At 37.2% G+C, this 21,351-nt stretch overlaps 1 protein-coding gene across 1 annotated transcript in view; it reads left to right on the top strand.

Moving 5' to 3' along the window:
* The first annotated feature begins 13,748 nt into the window (after nt 1-13,748).
* Nucleotides 13,749-21,351, top strand: part of LOC117413934 (parkin coregulated gene protein-like) — a 90,758-nt gene continuing 83,155 nt past the window's right edge. Inside the window, exon 1 of the mRNA XM_059000286.1 lies at nt 13,749-13,983. Within this exon, the coding sequence (XP_058856269.1) occupies nt 13,888-13,983 (96 nt within the window). The 5' untranslated portion in view covers nt 13,749-13,887. The remainder of the gene's footprint in view (nt 13,984-21,351) is intronic.

Here is a 21,351-nt window from a genome sequence, read left to right on the forward strand (position 1 = left end):
CTTCTCCAATCCGCGGCTGCCACACTGTTTCCCTTCTGGGTCGACTTCCGCCTAACCCTGGGAATGAATTGTCTGGCCATCCAATCCAGGGCACTCTGTTCCTTTTACACTTCGCCCTCATGGGTCAGGAGGGAGATTTATCACCAAGAATCATTCTGTTTCTGTCACAACCCCTTAGGTCCTTATTTGTTTGTTGATATTGAAGCAAACTGCAGGGAGGCAGGGGTAGCAGTGAGTCTCATGTTTGACTTGGGCAGGGTTAAATTGTTTTATAAGAACCTAAACAATGAGAACTCTGATTCTAAGCAGGCCCAGAGAATGTCTCTATAGGACTCTACTTAGAACAGTAAACACTATAGGGGGTTTACTCTCTTGACATACTACAATATGTTGTGGTTTGGATGTGTGGAAAGGGGTACTTTCAATAACCTAATCTGGATTTTTCAGGGACCACCTGGCATTTGCTAACAGACCACAAGTTGGGAACATGTATTTGGAGAAGGCCTCCTCCTCTTGTTTGTTCTCAATAAGAACTATCATTGAAACAGCTCCATAGAAGAAAAAAACAGCACCACGATTGAGAGAAACCTTGCCTGCTGGATTCATGCCAGAAGAATTGTCTAAGTCATGGCAGTTCTGTGATTCCAGTTTGCAAACACAGGCAATGCTGTGACGAAACCAACAGTGCATCATTATGTAGGGAGCATTTGAACTAACTTCTATCAGGCCACATCTCAATATTTCTGATCTCTATTCGTTGATATCAGATGAACATTCCTCTTCTCTCTGTGTCACAAATTAGGCTAGTATCTGACCAAGTTCAGACTGCTTTATTTCATTGCCATTAACGTGCTGGGTCCCAAGGCGACTGGCAGCTAATCTGAATTTCACACAGTTTTTCCTTCCTTAATGAGAGCTTAATGCCTCCCTGTCCAGGGCGCAGTGCTGGCTGTGACGGTACCTGTGGTGCGATGATTGAGTCTGAATGATTAATGAACCCTGCACCAGCAGCTGTAATTTATACCGTGTTCCCTGGACCAAAAAATGAGAGATTCCAGGCAGCAGCCGGCTGTAATGTCTCACGACTGTCTGCTGACGTTCCACAAGCCCCCCTGATTAATTACTGGTTCTCCAATTAACGGCAGAGCAACCCACAGCATAATCCATCACGTCCCGTGCAAGCATATTAAACCAGGCTCCTCTATCTACCCACCTGGCTCCCACTTTCCAACAAAACATACAACAAGTGTGGTGGCACTTGCCATGTTGTTTTGAGCTTCTTGGGCACATTTGAATAAACCCCACAAAAGCATAGTCATGTTATTGCAGCTGCACGCTCAAGAATCTAATCTGGAAGGATTGTTTCTTATAATAATAGGCATTTGTAAAATACTAACCGCAGTCTCTATTACCGTCGAAACTACAACAACCTGCTACAAAACGTGAGCACTCTGCTCTGATAATTCCTTGCACTGCTTATACCACGCATGGCCACTTTATTAGGACCTGTACCTAATACCTGGTTCTGTTTGCGCTGATCACATCCTTTCCTTTTCCCCATTTCTGGTAGGCAGTTTGTAGTTGTGCTGCTCTCTCAGCTTTGTAGTGCTGCAGGGATCACGTCACATCACATGATCAACCTAAGTTGCATCTCTAATTCGTAGTGATGCCACACTTAATATATTGGCCACGCAATGTACATTCCCAAGTTAAAGTATAAAGACCTCCAGTGAAATACCACTTTTATCTGTTTCCTTACAGGAGAAATTGGCTTATTTAAATTGCACTGTACTGAACCAGCACGTGTGCATTAGGAACATATTTCATTTTATTTTCCACATTCCTTCAGTCCATGGGTTTCATTGGAGCCAATGCATTAGTTAGACTGCATTTGAAATGCTCTGTAATTGCGGATGAAAGCAATATTTGTTGTTACAATGTAATTCAAAGAACGGTGTGACTTCTGTGATGCAAACTACAGTTCAGCCCCGTTGCTTCCAATTAGTTTGACCACTGTAATGCACTGCTTGGTTTACATGTGTGGATCTGCAATTGAGAGAGTAAAAAAGGCTACCCAAAATTTCAGTTGATATTAGGCACGTGAGAATTATTGATGAGCACATTGAAAGCCTAGTTTCAATACTTAGCCACCAGGTGGCATCAGGCACTAATAAAAATCCCATCTGAATAAAAGGCAACTATTAAACCTTAAAGAGGAAGTGATTAAGACACAAATCCTCAAATCCCTATTGTAATGGCTGAAACACCAGTATTACAAAGTTAGGAAATTGTGAATTATTTGGACACACTGGGATAGATTAAAAATAGTGACTAAAAGACAGCGGTCATTTTCAGCTTGAAACGCTGTCACTGGAGACATTTATAATATACTTTACTTTGCCTCTCTTTACAATGCTTTCCTATGCTATACCATGCTTTATTAAACTTTGCTATGCTTTTACTATGGGAAACGCTATAGCTGCACCATTAGTCCTTTGGAGAGAACCAGTGAATTGGCACAGAAAAGCATTTGGAACCTGCTTCCATCTGGTGAAGTGGTGCCTCGGCATTCAAGGGATAGACCAGGACTCCAAGTGAACTGAGGCCAAAGTGTCTAGGGTACCTACTGTGGTATCTCTACTTACCTTTTGTATTCTTGATTTCAATAAGCTTGTGTTTGACGGTGCCTAATAAAAACCTTAAACTCATTGTCCCTCTTTGAGTTACACCTTCCGGAATACTCTGCTGTTCACCATTGCCAGCCCACACAGACAGAGGACTCCTGGGAGCGGCCAGCCGCTCAGCAAGCCAGCACCAATCTCACAGCCTGCAGGTTGAAGAGTGGCTGATTAACTTCCTCCCTCCTGTGTTAGGGATGGGTCACTGTCTCTGCCTGCCCTGCAGTGCAGTCTCCCTGCGCTCTGGTGCTGTCGTAGTGGGATGTCTCAATGGCTGATATGGAAGGCTGACTATATTGTCAGTTTGTCACAGACGGTGAATTTATGACTGAAAATATACAATGACAAATTTCCCTGTCTTTCCGTCGATCTCTTCCTGTCTCCCTCAGTCTCTGTTTTATTTCTGTCTGTCTGTCGATTTACCCTCTATCTACCTTTCACGGATAAATATGGGTTCATGTATTACAATCATTTTTTAGATCACTAAATATATTTTATAATATATGTATGAAACAATATAAAGCATGGTATGCCAGTATACGCCAAAAATGTATCAAATATATTGAAAACTATTATTCTCTAAAGGCCTAAAGGCTTCTACATTCACAGCGTTTTTGCAGATACTGTGCTTTGACTTTTAAAACGCTGTGAATGTAGAAGCCTTTAGGCAACTTTCATGCGATTTGATTGGCTCTTGTAATGCTGAAATTTGCATAGTTCCTCGATTACCCATTGTTCTCTATCCTTTGCCTTCCTTCCACTTAACTCGAAAGCTTCTTGTTTATATACATAGTATATGTATGTATTTACTGATAAATATATAAAAAAGCATTATGCCAGCTTATTATGGCACTGAATAGTTTTCCAATGGTATATTCTATTTACACTTTCAGTAGTGTCTCTTTCTCTCTCTCTGTTTCTAATTAACCCCCTGGTTCATGTATTATGAAATGCTTCAAGCAGAAATGAATCACATCAATGTGATTTAATATTCCAGTAATGTGATTTAAAAAAAAAAAAAAAATCAGTAAGGTATAGAGTTGCATATTGCTACAGTAAATCGGATGAATAGGTTACTAAAATCAGGGCATGATCTAAACACCGCACTGGAATCAATACTGAGCTGTGCTTTAACATTACGGTACACATCAGCCTGATCTATTGTATATATGTGACACATTACTGCTCATGAATGGCTACTTTAAAAGTACAACTTACTGTCAAACCTGCTTAATATCTCTCCTGTCAATGTCACTCTCCAGTTACACTATTATCACCTCGTTGAGAGGCAATAGGGACAAGCTCCCCATAGTATCACTTTGGTTATCATAACACATAAATCGCACTTATCGGGCATAAAAGTGATTTAAACCCCAACTAATATCACTTTGGAAAATAAAAGCATAATATGAGAAAGTGTACATGTCAGTATCGAAATGTTCTAGAATTCTTCAAATGGCTGCACATGCAGAGTACTGATTGAAATGAAATGTTATTAATAAACGCAATGCTGTACCTTGTGTTATTACCAGGTTATATTGGTGAACTACTGATAGCGAACTCCACTTATTTTGCTTAGTCTCTTTAAAGTTATATTTAAAAAAAAGGTTTGATTATATTTGTAATTTTGTAATACCGTTTTATTTAAAGTAGCATTTCTTTTATTTATTAAATGATCCAGCCATGCAGTCGCTATACCTAGGGGAAGTGCAGACAGGCAAACTCGCAGCCCTCTCTTCTGTAACGAAGCCCTGGGTTAGCTTAAGGAGTAGACCCACCTGCTTTGCCTGTAGAAATGCTCGTTCTCTGTATCGCTGCAATATGTTTTCCCCCCCAATTAAAAGTCTCAAGCCTATCTGTTCAGCGCATGGTGTTTTGCACTTGAGAGGCTTGTTTGCATAATTAAGAGGATTCTCGAGTGGCCCCCAGCTGTACCTCGTCAGCAGCAAGCTGGAGCGGCATGTGAGACGCCCTCGGCGGGATCGTTAAAATCGTTAAAAAAAGTATAAAGAGATCCAGCATCGAATAACGTTTTCGTATTCCGTGATGCTCATTTTGGAATCTACCTTCCATTAATTTAAATCCACCATCAGAAAATATTTCTTAGAATCCAGCTGTTTAATGTTGTTTTAAACACACTTTTCATGTGATGTACTAGTTATACAAACATCATTTGTGGAGTATCCTCTATGTATTCTGTGCATGCTTCCTTATATATAATTGACATGAATTAATGGCTGGAATATTATTATACAGTCAGCGCTTTGTGACGATATTTGCGGAATTGATTATTTGATTTTTTGATTGATTGATCTACTGTATACGTGCATCTATAATGGACAGCACTGTGAATCTGCACTCATGCTTCACGGCCATTCAAAAGTCAACCAAATAATAGCAATTCAAACAGTTTTACATTGCTGCTTGAATCCTTTTTTATTTTAAACCAAAGTGCTGCACCTCTGTTATTTCTGTTATGTTTCCGCCATGATCAAGCACTGTGTCTCAGAACACGATACTCTGGAGGGGCAGATCTACATTTTTTCCCCTTTTCTCCTTTAATTGGATTTTTTCTTTTTCTATGGGTCAGCGGACGTGTCGCTTCCCATCATTTCATCTGTGGACCCTCAATTGCACTGAAGCCTGAAATCACACAAAGATGGTTTTAAGGTAAGGTCATAGCCTCGGAGGCCTGCTTTTTGTGAGTGACAGATGTGACACGACACACCAGGACTTTGTAGCATTTCCACTTGGATTTATACACGCTTCTCCTCTTTGACTTTCACGGTTCTTTGGCCATTGGTCAGGCCCTGTCAGGCTTGGAGCTCTGAGCCACCTGGGTTCCCCTGTGTGGGTAGAGTGACCATCAGTCATAGTTTTACCTGGAAAGTCCTGCAACATTTTCTCCAGTGTCCAGGCTGATGAGCATCAGTGGCTGAAATTGGACAGTACTGCATAGTCCATATTAATACACTGCACTGTAAGGAGAACAAAGCTGTAAAAGAGGGCAGTCACATATTATGGGCAAAAGTAAAATGGCTGAAAAATGGTATTCATTTTACAAAGAAATTAAGATTACCCTCAGTACTGTCACTATTTTGACATGACGAGTCTGCAAGAGGTTTATGTGACCTTTGAAAATCTGTAGCAAAGGCTCTTCTCCAGAATGGTCTTTAGAGTCCTTTTATAAATTTAGAGTGCCCAATTATTGTACTCCTAATTTTCATCTGCAGTTTAGCATGTCGAATTAAGTTCCCTCACAGCACCAGTTCCCCACAACAGCTCAGGAGAACTGAAGGTCAGTGAGCATCCTCCAATCCCAAGACCAAGCCAATTGTCTCTGTACATCCAGGAACTCGATGTCTGCAAGCTACTCTGGAGGACAAAGGCCAGGTGCCAGACCAGTAGGGTGCGCTGTAGTGTGATAAGGAGATTCTGATTTTGCCTCTCTGATCAGCGGGAGTTCCAGAGCCAATGAAAACGGGTGACTTTGCACAGCCAGGTCCTGAATCTGCGCTCTCCTGACTGTATGACTCAATCTGCACACCATACTGTCGTGCTTTTAGCAGGTGATTCACTTCTGGACCTCTGCCTATTATTAATCTGAATGTCTAGCCCATTATGACTGTAACTGACTTGCAGCATCTTAAAAGACAGGACATTATTCCGAATGCTGTGTTGGTATCTCTCCTATATAGTGAAATAAGGTAACTTTCAAACACCACACATTATTACAAATAAATGTTTATGAGACAATCTGTTCTGATATTCTGGATATTTAATGTCTGCTCCATCTTTAATTCTGTTTTAAAGATTTTTAATCGATTTTGCATAAATACATGCTTAAACACCTCTGTTTACAACAGAGGCGTTACTAATATTATTTTATCCAAACGCCATCTGTTCACACCACTGTAGACCAATTAAAATGATTTCAGCAATGAGAGATGAATTATTCCAAGGTGTTGGAAAGAAGAAGAAAAGAAAGATTGAAACTCAAGAGGATACAGAAGGAGCTTTACACTAGAAATATATGATACTTACACAGAAATATATGATACTTTCTTTAGTAAAGTTCGAAAGCTCTCAAATGTGCAGTTTTGAAAGAATCACAAATCATTGCCAGCATGCATTTTCATTTTAGAACACGGTTTCTGGTTCTACACTAGGTTAAAGAAATTTCTGTTTGCATGCCATGTTTTTAGACTGTCTTGCGATTCCTAGGTCATTTTTACATGGGGAATTAAATTGTCCCCACCCCTTCACCTGCTTCTTTACTGTCAATAACCAATCAGCTGCTTTCCCAATTGACATGCTTTCCGCCAGTAACAATACCCAGAAGACTCTGCTGAGGTGAAATGAGTCCAGCAGTGTGGAGTATTGGTTAGGGGCTCTGGACTCTTGACCGGAGGGTTGTGGGTTCAATCCCCAGTGGGGGACACTGGTGCTGTACCCTTTACCTAGATTGCTCCAGTAAAAACCCAACTGTATAAATGGGTAATTGTATATAAAAAAATAATGTGATATCTTGTAACAATTGTAAGTTGCCCTGGATAAGGGCGTCTGCTAAGAAATAAATAATAATAAAACTGAGAGTTTTCTTTAACCTACAGTAGTGCTATATCACGTGTTTCTTTCAAAACTGCACATTTAAGACCATGTAGCTGCCAGTTATGATTTTTTTAAATTTATTTTTTTAGCTACTTTAACTCATATTAATCTTGCTAGGGTTTTCCCCAGGAGGTGATGTATTGACTCACTTAATAATATAACGAAATACAAGTGCAGCGAAATAAGGTCAGTGAAAATGCATGTTTAGATCCAGCACTGTGTAGATCAATAAACTAAGCCTCTTGTGACCTACTGCAAAGCTACAAGGAGGCAGCCGTGTATCTAGAGTGTTGTGTTTGAAATATCTGCATGTCCTGCATTAAGTGAAGAACAGAAAGATTGTCAGCACAATGAAATAGGAACCAGTATGTAAATAAAGATATATAACAGATATATCAGTTTCACGCATCCCTCTCCGCCACTGTAGATTCAAAATTAGAGTTATCAGTATGGCAAAACAGTTCATGACCACAGTGTATCTCAACAGCGTGTACAGGATAGTATAGAATTTGAATTGGCAGTGAATAGTTAAATGATAACGGGATAAGTGGTATTTAAAATGTCATCAGGTACACAAATGATGTGTTAATATTAGTAAACGTGTTCACTTATAATGTTGACAATTAATTACCTGTCATTTAATAGTACAGCCATATGGAAGAGAAAGGTTGTGTTTTGTTTTTTGAGCTCCAGTATTCAATAACTCGAATCTTGAGGTATGATCTTATTCTGCTGCAAGCAGTAGAAGCATCATACTAATTTAGGATTGGGCCAGCGACAAAGGGGTGTAAATAAACTGGAATGTCAACAGCGTCTGCTTTCTAACTGCACAGAAAGGTAAACTATGAAATACAGTACTAAACAAACACCAATACAAATATATATATATATATATATATATATATATATATATATATATATATATATATATATATATATTTTACCGTAAAAGTCAATATCATTCACAGTGCACCTTAGCTTACATTCTTTCTTCTAGTTTGTGGGCTGATAACTCAGGCCCACAAACTACCAATTGGGGTTGAAGTCCAGGCTGCTGTGTGTGTGTAAAAAGCTAAGGAAGTGAAACATGGCACTTTAGAGTAAGAGGGGGGTAAAGGCTAGGGTTATGGGTTGAATTGAATGGTGGATTGGGTCATGAGTTTTTGCTGAATTTAGTATGACATGCCAGCAGGTTTACAGTACCAGAGCACATTAGCACATAAACAGGAGATTGAAAACCCCTTTAGAATAGCTGAAGAAATGCTTAGCAGAACTATCTGCAGACCACATCGCTGCCACAGTAGAAACACAATGGGGTTTGAACAACTATTGCACAGCAGCACATATTACAGAAACATTAATTATTTCTTTTTTAAAAAAAAAAAAAACCTTGGTTAGCACCACATTAAAGTAAATGGTGCAACAAAATAATTCCAGTAAATCTTACCTAATATGTGTTGCCATCATTGCCATGTCTTAGACGTCACTGTTATGGTAAAGGTGAATTTGATTTTTTAACAGTAATTTAATTGAAGCCATTACAAAACAGTGATTGGTACTCAAATATGAGCCAATGCATGCAGCTTCTGTGGGTTTAAGTTCTTTTAAAGAAAATGAATGGCAAACATTTAGAAGCAACTCATCTGTGTTGGATGCATTTGGATGCATGGAAAAAAAATACCATAAAAAAATCAAATGCATGCTTAGTATAATGTGTGTGTCTTAGAGGAAAATGTGACATCTACAAAGTGATGGGAATACTCACTGGATAAGATGTGCTGGAATTACTTTCTTAGCTAGATGTGCTTTAAGGTCACTGCTTTTGCTACTATAACTGGTTACACAATAGTTGACAACACTGCCCCCTTTCCTGATGGATATGGTAATTTGGAATCATGCATAGAACGCAGACTTTTGTGTAAATGATGTGAGGTTTTTTTTCTGTTTGTTTGTTTTGTTTTTTTTAGTTTGGCAAAAGTCATCTTGGAGTAATCAGCAATGCATTACTGCTGTAAGAAAATAATCAGTAATGGATCTTGGTAACTTTCAGAAGATTTGTAACAGCTTTTCAAAGTAATATTAACAAGCCAGCAGACTGGTTCTGACATGGTACCATGGTTATTAATGTATATTAGTTCATACCATAGAGATATGAATATGTCATTTTACTAAGGACTGCCATTACAGCTACCCTTGTGCTGTCTCTGCCCTATAGACAAGTGCCACTGAAGAATATTTGACTGGGGTTCCCAACTCCAGTCCAGAGTTTAGTTTCAACCATATACTATAAATGAGTAAGTACAGTTGTTGTTTATGGTACACTGTAAGACTGTCTTCGCATGAGCACTTTGGGTGACCAAGAGAACCACGAAGCGAAGCTAATCAGTCCTGCTGCCCAAAGTGCGAAAACCGAAGACACTCTTATATCATAAGAGACAAGGTCAGCTGTACACATTAACGTATTGTCAATCATGTTTCAGTCACCAAAAAGAACACAGTACATAGTAAATGTTACTATCCACGTCTTTAGAATTGTTTCAGTTTGTAGTCCATTTGTGAAATGTTCTGAAATCTGGAGTTTTAATTGGCATGATTTATAATTATTTAACTCAAATCTCCACCCCTGACTGCACGGTCTGCTTTTGTAGGCTTTCCTGCTTGAGGGTGACCATTGACCCCATCACTGAGGACAATCCAAGCCCAGCCTACAAGGCAATGCTGGAGGTCTGGAAAATAGTTTTCTACCAAAGGCTGTGTCCATTTGGTTTAACTTTCTACAGGTACTAAATAAATAATCTTTCCCGACATGTCTGAGGCATTTCATTACTGAGTAAACATGACAAGTAAGCTCACAGATCACAAAGCGCTGGGAGACAGTATCCATGTATGCATGAGGCAGAAACACTCTCGAAAGCTAGGATATGTAAGAGAGGATGCTTGTTACACTGGAGAAAACAGATGATTACTTCATACAATGTAAGTGAGTTCCCTGAACTCTAGAGAGGTTCTGGCGTCTCTAAGTATCACGCTTAACCTGGTCTCCAATTGGCCATTTCATGAATGGGAAACGAAATTGTTAATGAGTACCCTTTCAAAGAGCGACTTTACCGCTGTGAAATACTTTATGCATCTTAGCCAATTGTTGTTGTTTAGAAACTCTTTATATAGCATTTTCTGTTTCAGTCATCACATCCTGATGTTAAAACTCAGAAGTTAAAAGTGCCCCTATAGAGCTATCAAACAAACTTTAAGTACAGCTGGTACACCAAAGTGTAACCATTAACCTGTCCCCCTTCAACACTGCCTCAGTGGATGTAAGAAATAAACACTATAAGGAAGTGACTAGTACACTGACAAAGGCACAAGCCTTAATTTCTGTACTTGACTAAGTTTCTTTCAGAATTCTGATTGACTGATTCGAAGTTGTAGGAAATACAACGTTTGTTCTACAGTATGTGTCACTCCTTACTAGGCATTTCTGTCATCTAATAGCAGAGTGTTGCAAGGGGACAGATTAACAGTTACACTCTGGTGTTCCAGTTTGTACTTCGAGAGAACCCAGTAAAACAAGAATATATTTGTTTGTTCCCTTCACTTTGTGTCTTAACTTTAACAGTTAACATCTCAATCACAGATGACGCTGAACAGCAATTGTAAACCTGGAGAGGCTTGAGAATGACACATTGGAATCTAGAAGGGCATTCCAGAACCCCAAGGCTGCGTCAAAGAAAGAACAACGACACAACCGCAGGCGATAAGGAATGATTGTCAGAGCAGCTCTGTGGAGACCTCTCAACCCAGATCTTTTACGAGCACAACTTGACATAGATTGATTTTATCCTTTTAAATGTGTTATTTATAATCTTCACATAATTAATGTTTGATTTGATACTGCCTTCATTGTGAAAAGACAACATGCAACAAAAGATCTGAATCCATGCCTTAGTGACGAATTTGCTTCCCATGAACAATCAGTGTTTCCTTTTAGTGATGATATGTTTCTCGGATTCTTTTCTAGTTTTTGATGGCATCATCTGTTGCACTCATAACCCTATTTGCTTTATAAATGCTTCTCTGGTGAGCTCCCCTTTAGTCAACAGTCCCATAATTACAGATTTCCCTTTGGAAACAAACAAGGTGGATTGTCTGGCTGAATGAGCATCAAAGCCTAGAGGACTTGATTAATTGGTACCAAAATGTCAAATGTCATTGTGTTTATTGTTCCATCCATCACAGGTTTTTATAATGCAAATTGTTGTCTCAGTGTTACACTGCACATAATGGATTGTATACATGGTGAAAATGACCAATAATGACTGCTGGAAACATGACTGATGCTATGGCTAGTGAAAATCCAATTGTCAGATCGCGACATGTATGAATGTAGAAGTGTGAACTTTTTTTTAGTCTTGAGTATTGGCCTGAAACTGTAATATTTTACACGAAATGTTACATAAAAGACATGGACAAAAAATGGAAAATGTGTCAATAGGATAGAATTCAATACACTTGGGAAAAAAAAGAATGTGACAATAGACATGACAGAATGTGCACAACAAAACCACAAGTCATGCGCAATCTACAAAAGTGTGTGCTACATCTTGTAGGCTGTTCTATTTTTTCGTTCAACCCCTAAAAAAAATGTGATTGAAGAAGTAAAAGCGTGGTTTAAACATAGTAATTCAGGGCAGCCAACAAAATATGGATGTTGCTATCAATTCTGGAGTGAAATAAATTCACAGGATGCCTTCAGAGACAGCAACCTGACCAACTGCAAGTATCGATCAGTGCAATCTGCTCTCAGCAGCACTAACTCAGCTTGACAAATCAAACAGAATTCAATTTGAAGACAATCCCATTTGAATAATCAATGCTGACATGTTTAAGGATATTTACATTGGGACCCACTGGAAATAACAACAAGGCGAAAAACCAATACTTAAAATGAAAAAAAAAAAACACACACACACACACAAGACCTTAGCAAGCACACATATCGTTCCTGAATCTTTTATTACAGTTTACTTAAAATGTAGACATCATTAATTCAGACACTGGGTTAAATTGGTGATGAAATGTCTAGGGACCCAGACTTTGCTTACACATGTGATAGATGTGACTGTTATGTAATGTTTCATACCGGTGGATCTTCGATGTAGACCTTCTGCAGTCAAGATGTATTTCTATGACAGAACAATTATTTTACACCCGACGCGGAGGGGAATTATTGATATTTAGTTTTTCAATGCAAATGACCTATTAAGGCCATATTTTTCAAAACCTCTCCAAAATTTAATATAGTGGATGTGATTTACTTAGCCAGCTTTTTAATGTCACTTCAATTCAGTAAACAGACTTTGCGTTGGATGCTGTCCAAGGGTTTAATATAAGGACCGTACAACAGAGACACAGGTCTCTTTAATAATAATCATAATACCGGTAGTTATAAAGTTCTTTTCATGCATTGAAGCACCTAAAAGGGTATTTTGCCCGAGGGGATAATATAACCATGCAAATATGAAATATGTATCTCAAATGGTTATGTGACGTTGAAAATGCTAATAATAATAATAATAATAATAATAATAATAATAATAATAATAATAATAATAATAATAATCAGAAGAAGGAATAATTTTAGCTACACATTTTAGCTTCACGTCCTAATTTTTAACGTTGTTAAAAGGGAGCATTTAGCCAACACTAATTCGGTGCCATGATTAGGCAGAGGACAAATAGTTTTAAGCAACTGAGCTGAAACATTTGAAACACATTTGCAACACAATGATTTCAAATGTTAGATCAATATGTTGTGTTTTTTAAATTAGGGGCTTTTAGAGACAAAATAGTTAGCATTTTCTTCCTTTATCTCCCAATCTCCCAAACAGGGCTGTCTCTAACAAGCAGGAACACCAAAGGCAACCGCAGTACTTCCTGTTGGCCCTCAACCAAGATTGTCAGCTTATGTTTTTTTTTTTGTGCTAATTTCTCTACCTCGGCTTGTACACATTTACAGGTACACTGACAGACCTTACAGCAATAGTTTCATAATATTTACATAACACTAAGATTAGAACAAAAATAGACCAGATTAAAATGCAACAAACGCTTGGTATTTTTTTTAAATAAACATGCAATAATAATAATAATAATAATAATAATAATAATAATAATAATAATAATAATAATAATAATAATAATAATTATGCTGCATCATTAAGTGTAACAGCTCTGATAAAACGTGTGAATGCCTCAAAGGACACTAACTGTACCATTCTACCCATTTCCTACAAGAATGTTGTCAGTCAACGTGTGAGTTGAGTAAACGAAAACAGAACCGAGGTGCGAAACCAATGTTTTTTTTTAAAAAAATGGTCTCCATGGCAACATAGAAGGCGTCCCCGTCTCTATAACAACCAGGGCAGACACTTACGTCGTCTCTATAGCAACCTAGAACGCGTCTTCAAAGAGTCTCCACAGTAACCACGCAGGAACACGTTGCGAAGCACTGCTGATAGAAAGACAAATACACCGTTTTATATATTTTTTTGTGTGTGTTTCGTTTCGTTCATAAAAAAGGGGAGACGGGCTGCGGTCCATGATCACAAAAATGAGAAATTTCGAGGCCATAAAAGACAGAAAACAGGTGAAGACTGAAGGTTTCACAGTGAAATCAACTATGAAGAACTCAGTTGTAAGTAAACATGTCGGAATCGATTTTCTAAATGTTATAGTGGATTAATACTGGTCAATGAATGTCCCTTCACTGGGGTGGTTATTTTTATCCAAGAAGAGAGATGTGTGTTTTATTTGGTGATATTCACATCAGTAACTTACTATTCTCATCAAACCAGCCATGAAATACTGCTAGGGCCCTGTTTGATATTTATTTTAATGGTGTAGGATACTATTGGAAAGAGATGTTGGAACAATTATATATTCAATATGTCAGCTCAGAAAGATGTTTAGGAGAACAGTCACAAAAGCAACGACAGTATATTCCTCAGTGGCTCAAAACTGAATGGATGAATGGGTTCACTGGTTATAAAAATGAGAAGCCTAGGAATATGTGTTTTTATTTTTTATTTTTTTATATACTAATCTTGGTAAAGTTAGTAGGTAATTGTTAAATAACAATGTGAATTGATCTCATATGATGTAAGTTCTTTTCTTTATGAATATTGCCTCAGTTTACATCATTGGTGATTTTACTCAACTAATATGCCTGGCAGGATTATTTATATACAGTAGTCACATTTTATGAAACTACCAAACAATGAGGTCACTCCATAATTAAAATATTAACCATTTACAGGTCTTGTAGTAGTAAGACTTATTATTATTAACTGAAAATACAAGTCTGGTACAGATGACTTTTAATACTGTGACTGCATTCCTCCCAGGCCCTCAGCTACATTAGACAATTGAAAGAGGTAGATCCAAGTCCCTTCTTATGTCACACTCAAAACCCATTTTTCTTTCTGATGATATGGAGCAAAGAAACAAATAGCAAAGAATAATTTGTAAGCATGTACTGAGTGAAAAAAAACATCAAAAGCAAGTTGGCCCAACAGAGCCTTAGAGCTGGAGATGTTCCCGACTTTCACTGCTGACTCTTGAAACTCCTTTTTTTACATCATCTACAGTATGAATCTAAATGAACGGCATTTATTGCATCCATTCTTCACTTGCTCCCGTTATGCATCTCTATTCCTTGAGTCTGAATTTGCTCTTTTGTAACAATATGCTGTACAGTCCCCAGCAGTGATGAAATATTTATGCTGTGTTAAACTGTGAGTAATGTTACCAGTCAGATGCGCTCCTCCTAAACTCCTTCGGCTGTTCCTTTTACTGAAGATAAATCAGGTGAAATGTTAGCTGTCAGCCTCTTCGGTTATCGCTGGAAGTTATTATTGATCTAGTCAAACAGACACTTTATTGGTAAAGCTTGAAAACAGAATTGTTAACCTATAGACAGGATGTCTTTTTTGAAGTTAATGCTTTCTGTCTCTGATTCCTGGATAGTAGGCAACGTGCTGACCTGGGTTGGAGGGGGGGGGGGGGGGAGGGGAGAGGGGGGGGGGGGAGGGGGGGGGGGGGGAATCAGATGTAGTTATTAGGAAGATTGAGTAGGTGTTAATAACTCGGGGGATGTGCATATTTGTAATTGATTTTGTAAGTTTCGTACTAAATAATGTTGTGGGACAATGACAATGGCCACAGGAAGACACCACAAAAGCGTACTCTCAGTCCTGAGCCTGAGTTATGACTTGACTATACACAAAGACTAGATATCCTGGTGGGATGTGCTTCACATTACTTTACCTGTAAGTGGCAGGTTTAGGAAAATATAAATACTTTTTTTTTTTTTTTTCAATTTTTTTTTTCAAATATTGTGAAATTAGAAAACATTCCGCACCCATTTGCTCTTGTGAGAAAGCTAGAAACAGAACCACACTTATGATCTACGGTTTATGATTCTCAGTACTGTAGATAAGAAATTAAGGAGGATTTCGATGGTATCCCTTTAATTAATTTTACAATGGCAATATGTAATTTGCCAGCACCCCCAATTCCTTCAAAACCTATTCCCCTTTATTTTCAAGCAAATCAGTTCAGCTGTATCAATTGTACCACTTGACAAGGAATGGACTCGCAAGCTTATTTTTACTGCACTCTATTAATGGACTCTAAAAGTGAACGGAGAGATCAAGAGTCACATCTCATGGAGGGCAGGGGAAGCACTGTATCTACATTATTACATTCTAAAAGTACAAAAGTAGTCACCAAAACTCAAGAGAATTAAGTTATTTCTGGATTTACAAAAACTGCAGCGGTAAAGGATCAAAAATGATTTGATGAAAATTCCAAATTCCAGAGGATTTGACCTAAATGTAGTAAGCTGACTGTGCCTCTGAATATTTTCTGTTATCAAATTAAAACCGACTGAAAGCAAACACATTATTTTGGGGCTGATTCTTACTTCACCCTTCTTTATTTGTCTGTATTTGAAGTCTACATTTAATTTACAAATACATCTGTGAATGCTTGTTCAAATCCTTCACAGCTTATTCATATCTTTTTAATGTGACCTCAACTGTGATAATGTGGTTCAGCGGAGGAAAGGCTTAATTACAGTGTATTATGTTGAAAGAATGACAGCCGTGCAGTGAATATATTACCTGACGTGATATCATATTTTTTTTTAAAGAAAAAAAAACACAGTTTTCCTATCAACAGCATCAGATTTTGAAAGCATGCCTCCCTCATCGTACAAGAGACAGTAATGAGACGCAGCTTGATTTTAGATGTATACCATTCATTTTTTGTTGAGAAAAAATCTGAAGGAACAATGTGTCATTAAGCCTTTGGAAGTCTACAAAATTCATAACAAACTAGAGGACGAGCTACAGTATTCTGCTGCCTGCTTCTTTTAAAAAAATGCTGTTCATTTTAAGGAAGAATGATGCTACGCTTAATGGTGTTAAACCATTCATCGTTCTTTGTAATAGACCGAACGCTCTTTTTTTACCCCAAAATGTATTTCTGTACAGGGCTCCATCGTCGCAGTGCAACCCTTTTCAGGGCACCAGTTGTCAATATGGTTGTCAGATCCTATTTTCCCCATCAATTTCCCTTCCAATCGTCATTCTCATTATAAGTCATAACACACATACAATGGCATGGTCTCTTAACTATAGCGCTTGACTACCGCACTATACCCCTCTGCTTCTCACCCCTTGATTGATGTGAAGATTATGGATTTGCTTCTCAGCATAAAATCCTATTTGACTGCAGCACACCATATATTCTATTCATTGTAGATGTAATGGAAAGGATGAATCTATCTCTCTCTCTCTCGCTCACTCTCTCTTTCTCTCTCTCTCTCATATATATATATATATATATATATATATATATATATATATATATATAGATATAGATATGGTGTAATGAGGTTGGCACAAAATCTGGGTTTTGCATTTTAGGGTAGCGGTAATGAGATCATCAAAGGATTATTTCTAGAATAATATGGTATGTATTTTACAGTGAGATAAACGAATGTGGAGCCATTTTTTTTTTTTTATTGAAATAATACATTGTTGATGGTATGCGAATAAGATAAAACAAATGCTCCATTTACTGCATGAATCTGAATAGTTGATTTGAATTGGGCCCTTTATGCTTTGAGGGTTAATCTTTCTTTACATACAGAATATTTCTTTTTACATTACCCACTTAGCAACATCAAATATAATATTCTCTGTTTATTGCCAGATGATGTCAGAACAAGAACTCATTTCAGCTGGCAGAAGCTGCAAAGAGACAATTCCCCAATAGAGATGAATCATTACAATCAAAATCAAAACTGTTTCCATCACAGCATATGAAATAGTCTCTTTAAAACCGTTACATCATAGAAAACACTCCACTATAAATAGTCCCAATTGAACATTAATACCAAATTCTTTTAAAAATACAATAAAACAGACTTCTGTCTCACAGACTATGCTTTCTGAAACATCACCAGGGTATTTGCAATGCAATCTGTCACCAGCTATTCCTGGAAGCATTAATTCTTACTGTAAGAGGTAGCTTTCTCTTGTCGGCAGTGATGTTGTTGTTTATTAAAGTAAATAACTGTTAATACTTGACTGATGAAGTCAGTGCTACAATGTTTAACACCAGTCTGGTTTTGATTACATTTTAACATAGGCGCCTAACCCATAGGGCAGAGGGAGCATGTTCCCCCCCCCTTCCTTTGATTAATATATATTTTGCCCCTCCACTCTTTTCGCTCAGTGTATTGACCCTGTGGTTTGCACTGTACAAATATCTAACGTTGGCAGTTTTTAAATGTTTTCACCAATGACTCACAGTGTCATTATTTTTTGAATTTTTTTTAAAAAAAGAAACATCTTGCTACAGCTGCCATGGGTGGGGGGGGACACAGGTCACAAACTTTTCCATTAGGCTAGACAGGGAAAACACTTGCTTTTTTTTTTTTTTTAGCTAATCTCAGTTGGGTTGGCCGCTTCTATGTCACCACTTGCCATGGAATGACCTCTATCAATTTTGAAGGTCAGGACAGAGTTGTACATTTCTGTCATTAGGTGGCACTACTATACTGCACTCTAGCAAATACAGATCCTATAGATTTGGAATGCTTTGACTACTGAGCTATCAGGGATCTACAGGAAACACTTCTAGAAAATGTTTTGTAGTTTTGAGTATCTTTTGAAATCCAAACTGCGTTACGCAGAAATAGTATTTCAGAACATAAAATAATATTTCAGAATATAAATTATGACTGTTAAGCTGAAGAGATAATGGTTATTCAGGAAGCTAAAGTAGGAACTCATAAAGAAACTGTGACAAATAAAATGCCCTTCCGAACTCTTTTCCTGTGGGTTGAGCAGCAGAGCAGTGGTGGCTGTCAATCAGCACTCCCTCTCGCAGACAAAGCTGCCTGTTCTTTCCCAAACTGCAGTGACATAGAAAATGATTCAGCTAACTGCAAAGGGCCTTCAGGAGCTTTTCATGCAGTATACTAAAGAGAAAGCAATTAGGCTGAACCCTTTTATTATTTTGTTGAAATAATAATAAAAAAAGGAAATGTAATGGATTTCATTAAGATCAGAATTGGAATAACCTATGTAATTTAGGCAGAGCAGTGATTAGTAGTGTATGGGGTTTGAGTCCGTGATGAACATACTAAGCCTTGCATTAATAATGAATTGTAATTGTAGTTAAATTAAGGCTACAGAGATGATAATGATAACTATAAACAAACTTCTCCTAATTTAATCCTTTCTGTTCCACTTGCATACAAAGGAATGAATTGTCTAGCCATCCGTGTCGCTAATGCTAATTAACAATCTTGGCACTTCAGGGTGTGTCCAGAGCCTCTCTCTCTGAGCTTGTAGACAGTTGGCATTACTTGAAAATTGCATCTCTATAGACCGAGCTCTAAAAGACAAAGATTTGATTTCTGCAACTGAACCTGATAAGAGGGCATTACCTTCACAATCTGGTAATCGCCTAACTGTACATTGTGGTTGTGAAGCGTGTGATTTCAAATGGACAGAAGTGCAGTTGCGGTTACAATCCATGAACATAAAAATGACATTTTAGAACAATAATAAATAGTTCCACTAAATTACCCGACCTGGGTCTCTTTTTATTACTCTGGTATCAATTATTAATTTGAGAATTTAAAGAAAATGTAGAAAATAATGCAGTTGTAAGAGCAGGTCTCTAGTCGGCGTAATAAAGACAGCGTTAAAACAAGCTTTGCATTAAGTCTTTTCTTAACTGACAGGATGTCATTGTTTTACAGAAAACAATAACACGCAGCGGCAAGCACACCTCAATAATAATAACTGCGGTGACTATTCTTCTCAGGAACTAAATTGGAAAGAAAACAACATAACAACATCCTGTTGGGTTTATGTCAATGATAACTCTGTGATCCATTAATAATAATAATAATAATAATAATAATAATAATAATAATAATAATAATAATAATAATAATAATAATAATAATAAGAGAAAAACATTACTCACTTACTTACGAAACGTTTAACTATTTTGTTTTGGGTTAAATAAAAAATATTTGTGGAGCACATTAAATAAGTGTGCTAGTGCTTCCTCCTTTGAATGAAATATTCAAATTCTGTTTTCTCCTGCTTTGGTAAAGAAATTACACACAATGCTTTTCTTGGATGCCATGTTATCCCGCAGCGTGAAGTGCATTTAACATTAATAACTGTATTCAGACTGAGAATTATTATTATTATTATTATTATTATTATTATTATTATTATTATTATTATTACTATTATTATTATTATTATTATTATTTCAGTGTTTCCAGCACTGAAAAAGATTTCATACGTCTACAGGGATTAAATGTATGTGTACTATATAGTATTTAAATATGTATCATGCACTTAAAACATGAATATTTGTGACTTTTTAAAAAAAAAAATCATTACCCAAAAAGACCCGGGTATCCAGCTTGTTTCATAGACATTGATTTGCACAAATCTTACAACATCTAATGATACCTTAGGTAAGACAGTCCAGGATAAGAGCTAATTGAGGGTTGTGAAACCAGACAACACTTTCAGCCTGATATCTTTGAGTTTAGAAAGAAAGAGAGAAAGAAAGAAAGAAAGAAAGAAAGAAAGAAAGAAACTTGCTTTTTGATGTTCAAATACATCTCAATATTGCTAAAATCCCTTTATTTTATATACCACCTGCTGGTATAATTCTGTCACCATATCATTTTAAAAAGCTAAACATTGTTTTAATGGAATGCACCAATAGAAACGAAACCTAGGGCCTACAAATGTACTTTTCTTGCCTTCAGTGATGCAAAGTCATTCATGCCATGGTCATAGTTAAGAGAGTTGGCCAATGCAAATTCAATGGCTATAATGGCTAGATTAGACAAGCATTCAATTGTAACGCTTGAAATGTTTTTGCTTACGATTGTAAGTCGCCCTGGATAAGGGCGTCTGCTAAGAAATAAATAATAATAATAATAATAATAATAATAATAATAATTTCAGCTTTCTGAAACTATGTTGGATTGTTAGTGAACTTGCAAATAAATGACCTACCTGCTTAAAAAATCATGCTGTTATTTAGATGGGAAAATGTTTATTTGCATGTAAAGAATTATATTATGTGAAGATTGGAACTCAGTTGTAGGTTACCAATAATCACTATAATAATAACAATTAATTATTATTATTTATTTATTAGCAGACGCCCTTATCCAGGGCAATAGTAATAGTAGAAGATGCTGAACTGGAAAATGCTGCCAATCTCACTGTTGGGTAAATTTTCTCTGGAAGGTTCCCAGCCTAGAATAAAGTAAAGGAGACTCTCACTCTCTAAACTAGGAGGGCTATCCTTGTCTGTTCTTGAGAAATATTATTTGGCTGCAAAGCTATATTTGGTGCAATACTGGATTTTCAAAAATGTTAATTCCAGATGTACCCACATGAAACCATCTGGAAAACTATCTGACTATTCACTCCTAATTGGT

The sequence above is a fragment of the Acipenser ruthenus genome, chromosome 25, assembly GCF_902713425.1.
Source record: "Acipenser ruthenus chromosome 25, fAciRut3.2 maternal haplotype, whole genome shotgun sequence".
In the NCBI taxonomy this organism is placed as follows: domain Eukaryota; kingdom Metazoa; phylum Chordata; class Actinopteri; order Acipenseriformes; family Acipenseridae; genus Acipenser; species Acipenser ruthenus.